Source organism: Camellia sinensis, chromosome 1 (genome assembly GCF_055761805.1).
Source record: "Camellia sinensis isolate YWXY chromosome 1, ASM5576180v1, whole genome shotgun sequence".
In the NCBI taxonomy this organism is placed as follows: Eukaryota; Viridiplantae; Streptophyta; class Magnoliopsida; order Ericales; family Theaceae; genus Camellia; species Camellia sinensis.
Window position 1 is genome coordinate 174,101,233 of NC_138961.1, and position 5,707 is coordinate 174,106,939.

General features: G+C 33.7%; 1 protein-coding gene across 2 annotated transcripts; it reads right to left on the reverse strand.

Annotated features, from left to right (window-relative positions):
- Positions 1-581: 581 nt before the first annotated feature.
- On the reverse strand, positions 582-5,366 carry LOC114289382 (putative trehalose-phosphate phosphatase J). 2 transcript variants are annotated; one of them, XM_028233099.2, is made up of 12 exons: positions 4,863-5,366; positions 4,445-4,755; positions 3,846-3,986; positions 3,670-3,741; positions 3,285-3,377; positions 3,059-3,115; positions 2,687-2,788; positions 1,941-2,018; positions 1,728-1,797; positions 1,415-1,485; positions 1,230-1,322; positions 582-977 (listed from the first exon to the last, which is right to left on the reverse strand). In XM_028233099.2, the coding sequence occupies exons 1-12, from the start codon at positions 4,864-4,866 to the stop codon at positions 843-845; spliced, it is 1,227 nt and encodes a 408-aa protein (XP_028088900.1). In that variant the 5' UTR covers positions 4,867-5,366; the 3' UTR covers positions 582-842. The 2 variants fall into 2 exon arrangements, with proteins under 2 accessions (XP_028088900.1, XP_028088901.1); XM_028233100.2 differs by having other exon boundaries at positions 4,896-5,338.
- Between the last annotated feature and the right edge of the window lie 341 nt (positions 5,367-5,707).

Here is a 5,707-nt window from a genome sequence, read left to right on the forward strand (position 1 = left end):
TCTCAATTTGATCTTTTTAAGAGAATTCACTTATTAAAAAGTGCTTTGCCCAAGGAAGAAGAAAAATCACTCATATCACGTGCCAATAAAATAAACATAGGATCATATAGATATGAGCTTGCCAAACAACTTCGGAAAGGAAGTGTGTGGAAGTTGAATTTGATTATTAAAAGGCTTCTGATGATAAATTATATTGATCTCCTCTAAAGTTTATAATAATGAATTTTACCTAAAAAAAATCACATTAATCTTCACTGTCAGGATTCGTCTGTTAACATCGTTAACCAAAAAGTAAAATTACTTTATTACCCCTCTTAATTAATCCAAAGTGTAGGAGAAAGATTGCGCTACGAGAAAAGAGAATGAGAGAATAAGGAACAGAACTACAGTGGGGTAATGGTGATGCAGGGTGAATGGAAGGATATGAAGAGAGATAAAAGAGCTAGCGGGGGGAGGGGTGGAGGCAAGTGGTGAGGTGGATTGCAAGAGAGCAGAAGGCAATTAATTAAGATAAAGATGAGGGTGGTGGCTATTGTGTAAGAGTTGAAGTTCTATTTAAAGAAATGAAGAATGGCAATTAATTAAGGCAAAGAGAGATTATATGCATTTAGACAACTTGCAAAGTTACATATTTCCCCTTGTACATAGCTAGTTACAAGATGTACAGGGCGTTTAAGCCAAGAGAAAAGACTTTCCTTTTCTTTTGTTTGTTTGGCTTCCTCTTCTTTTTTTTTTTTGGTATTTTTAGTTCTTTTTTTTTTTTTTTTTTTCCTTCTTGTTCTTCCATTTTTTTTCCCTTCCAACAAGAAGTTACATAATTTCACCCCACCCTCACACATTTCTCAATTGAACAGTGATACTTTCATTTCTTCAATCTGTCTCCGCATCCTAAATTGTCGTCGTAACGACAATTTTTTCCATTGTCGTTGTAAAGACATTTTTTTCCACTTCACCAAGCGTTGCAAAAAGTTCATGACCTATATAAAAACAATTTATTAGAAATTGAAGTTATAATAAGAAAATTGTATTAAAAATACTATAATGCAATACACAAACAATTTTTTTTATTATTAGACATAAAGGAAATAAGGATCGCGACAACAAAAACATGTGGAATCCATTATCTATGTCTAATGATAAAAAAATAAGTCAAGACCTGTTTAAGCATAGATTTTTTTCTTTAAAATAAGGCAAAAACATGAAACAGAAATATGCATGGAGATTCTTGCCTCAGACGGCTCCTGTAAACAGTAAGATGCATTGGTGTCCTTGGGAATCTTGGAAACAAGAATACCAAAACCTTGTCCTCTGTCTCTTAAAACCTAATTCAAGTTAACATAACATGATTAGCTTCGATTTTTGAAAATTCATAATATAACAACTTAATTTTAATTCAATTTTGCACATTAGATACCTTAAATGCATCCTCATCCGTTCGATCATCTCCAATATAAACTGGAAAGACATCGGTACAATTTGCATAACCTAAAAGAAAGGGATTCATTACAAAAGTTAGTGATTAAACTATAGTGTGATAGTTATCTATCATTGTTATTAACAAGGAAATAAATTAATCAACTGAGGTGGCTACTTTTTTAACCTTTTTTGTTTTTTTTAATATTTTAGTTTCACTATTTGGATTACATATAACTGTTTCCAACAAGCAAACAAAAGACTTTGTGAAATGAATTGTGATTAATGCATAGAAATCAATAATTTAAACTCACCAAGAGACTCTAACAAAAATTCAAGAGCCTTCCCTTTGTCCCATTTAATTGTAGGACGGATCTCTAACACCTGTATTAATTACCGATAACAATTAAAGTTACACATCTCTCAGTCATGCTTATGTACAAAAATTTACATCCTAATAAAAAAACTAATAAAATAAAATAAAATAAAATAATTATTTTGAACAATAATTGGATGCCATGTCACACCTTCCTTCCTTGAGTCAATCGAAGCTTTGGGTACTCCTTTAGCACTGACTTGACCAGTTGTGCCAATTCACTCCATTTCTGTACATTATTACATCTAGTCAGATCCTTTTCAACTTGTCTAATAAATATATAGAAACATATAATAAAAATTCCATTAACTAAGTGCCCGTTTGGCTAAGATTTTGGGGGAAAAAAATACAAAAAGACAAAATATACTATATAAGTCAATAAAATAAAATATCACTTTTCACCCGTAATTATTACACTTTTTCTCTCACAAAAGTCAAAAAAAAAATCCCAAAGCAAGAACCAAACGAGACTAAAAAAACTAGGCTAAAAAAGTCTCAAGCTAAAAAAATTAATTATATTAGCCAATGTCAAATGACCCCTAAATAATATCAATAAATTATTTAACCCATAGTTTGGTCACATCGAAGATTATAAAAAACAACAATGATTCATCCCACTAAAAACATCACCACTAATAGCACTAATGCATTAAAAAAGTAAAAAAAAAAAAAAAAAAAACACAACTCCAAGACCAAAACATCACATCATTAATGGCGTGACCCACTGCCACCTAATTAGTGGCAGCACTAATTAGTGCTCCCAAGCATTTTTCTATAAAAAATAATCCACCTACATACATACATGATATAAATAAATTGTATTGATTATTACTTGTGATGGGCATACTTATATATTAAATTGTTTGTATAATAATATATGAGATTATAAAATTTTACCTTCTCATCAACGCAACGATAATGCACAGATAGACAAAACTTGTTATGTTCGACGTTAGCGCCAGGAATAGATTTTGTTTTATCCAACAATGTTTTGTAAACCTGAAAAATAGATAGTGAAAGAGAATGAATTAAACTAGAGAGTTCTAGAATAGTGGGAATGTGTCTCCCTAATGTTGTGGTGGGTGCAACACTAAGAAAAAGTATTAGCAAATTACCCTTAAAATTCGTTCAAAAGAAATTACCTTTTAAAATAAATAAAATGTGTGGACAGAACAAAAGTGGCCCACAAATTTTATTTCAAAATAGGTTTTAATTATAAATTTTCCTTTCCATATTTGGGTATGGTTGTATTTAGCAAAGAAAACCAACCTTGTCAATCATCGGAACGAATTCACTGGCCGGTTGGAAGAGAACAGATTGAGCATCCTGAAGATTACATAAATGCAAATAAAAATATTTAATACAAACCCATAATTTTTAATAATTTGGCATTTATAACAATTCTTTTTTTAGAAAAAGAAAAAAAGAAAAAGAAAAATAACTAATGTGCATATTTATATTGCTGTGAAAATACAAATACAGCTATCTCACTCACATTCTTGTCTTTGGGACCTTTTGAAGGGCCTTTAATGTCCATTCCATGGCTGCCAGCATAGTACAACTCTGCTAATTGTACAAAGCTATACACCTACAATTAAAGAACAAAGTTACAAACGAACAATTAGCTCAAGAACATATTATAAAAAAAAAATAATAATAATAATAATTCAGTGTACGAGTCTTTTGTTAAAACAATACAAAGTGATACTATGAAATAGAACAACTCAGTGTCCGAAATTCCCGTTAACACTTAAAACTAGTACGGAGATGGGTTTCTGTTTATGACGGTTATGATCATTTAATTAAGGAGTTTGGAAGAACTAAAACAGAACAAAATTAAAATTACTGAGAAATAAAAGAAAAGAAAACAAAGCAAATACCTTGTCTCTGCACCTCCCACTCACAATAGCAGTGGGAAAATATCTAGCAAGTTTTCTCACTGTAGTTCTCATCTGTGATATCAAAGTCATACAATCATGTTAGCAAAAATAGAGAAATTTGTGGATAAAATACAAGATTGGGCATGAGGAGGAGGATGAGGAGGAGAAGAACTGACCGCATCGGACATGTACGCTCGATCAGGGTCTTCGACTATGGGCGAAAGCGTGCCATCGTAGTCCAGAAACATCACTATTTGCTTCCCCTTTGAAGCGTTTGTTATCTGCTCGAACATTTCCAGCGCTGATGGGTGACGAAGCTGTTCCATTGAAGTTTTAGATTTTATGTGTAATTTGTCTTGACTAATCTCTCTCTCTCTCTCTCTCTCTAAATATGTAGAGGACATTTTTTGACTTTTTATTCCACATGTATTGAGTAATTAATTACGGCTCTGAATGGCCTGAAGATAGTCAAACATTTCATGAGATTAAAACTTAAATCTATGTTGAAACTGATCACTCTCTGCTAACCCATTAATTAGAATTTGTCATTTTGCCAAAAAAAACAATGCAGAAATCTATGTATATGTATGTATGTATGTATGTATGTGTTTTGTAAAGTATGTATGTATAGTATACAATACATATGTGTATGTGTATGTGCATGTGCATGCCAATACTCATATATACGGGTCCACAAGATGATGTGTTTGTGTGTGTCTATTTTAGTACCTGTACAATTTATGAAGAGAGAGAGAGAGAGAGAGTGAGTACTCACAATCCAAGAACTTTGGTCTTCAGAGAGAGAAGAAGGGGTGGTGGATTTGACATGGGTTGGTGAGGAAGCTCTCATTGAGTCAACCCAGGCGTTGATTCTTGCAGTGCCATTGATTTCGAGGTTCTGGATTAGCTTCCTCTTTGAAATGGTGAAGAAACTGCCCGGAGCCACCGGCGGCTTCTGCGCCGCCGTCGTGAACAGCGACGAGTTCGCCGCCACTGCCACTGTTATCGCCATGTTGATGGCCGATTTGGTGTCCGAAGCTACCACATTTTGCTTCGTCATCTTATCTCTTCCTTCAATCAAACTCACTGCAATAAAAACCAAAATCACATTATCAGAACTACATGATTTTGATGACAAAAAACCACCATCTTTTCAATTTATAAACACCACTAATCTCAAAATTGAAACATACCCATTTCAGCAAAAGTAAGGTTTTGATCAATACCTAAAAATCTCTGAATTTATGGGTTCGATCGTTAGGTAACAAGAAATCAGAGGAGAAAGCTCTGTTTTAGAAAAGAGGGAGAGTTTGAGACTCTGATTGAAACCAAGAACAAACCAAGTTTGAGGTCTCAAAAAAGCATCACAAAGATTTGTGGAAAGGGTTAGAGAGAGAGAGAGAGTGGGGAGTGTGAGAGAGATAGAGGGGGGGTTTGGTTGTTATATAGTTGCAAAGCGGGGGGGGGGGGGGGGGGGGGGGGACGAAAGGATGCTCAAGTCCTGATGAGGGATCCACTTGGTGGGGACCCCGACATCCTGACGGTACACCGTATTGGCATCTCTTCCCCGCCGTCTTCGCCGTCACCGTAACAGCCACCGCCACCTGGCCGTCTTCGTCACGTGTTGCTCTCCAGATGGCCTCTTCTTTCCATGTGAATATTTGCCACCACGAACCCACAACTGCTGCCTCACCCTCACTTCAAAACAAAACAAAACAAAAAAAATTTTATTGTCGACTAATTTTACCGTCCCTGTAAACTATTTGGTTCTATCGGTATTGAAAAAAAAAAAAAAAAAATTAGTACTGAATTGAATATTTAGATTTTTCTTGTATTTTTATGTTTTATAATAATCATTTATTTCTATTGTATTATTTTATATATAATGTGTTATCTTAATTAATAATATAACGTCAGAGAGATATATGAGTAACCAACTTATCACTAATGTGGCGGTAATCGTCACATTATTAAAAACCATAATAGTACATCTATTTTATTTTTATATCTTCATATTATGGTTATCATTTTATTTGTT

Bases quoted from the DNA above. Each gene is read 5' to 3' on its own strand.
- LOC114289382 (XM_028233099.2), bottom strand. The intron at 3,987-4,444 runs GTGAGTACTCAC...TCAATGGAACAG, and splicing joins AAGACCAAAGTTCTTGGATT to CTTCGTCACCCATCAGCGCT. The intron at 3,742-3,845 runs GTCAGTTCTTCT...TTGATATCACAG, and splicing joins GAGCGTACATGTCCGATGCG to ATGAGAACTACAGTGAGAAA.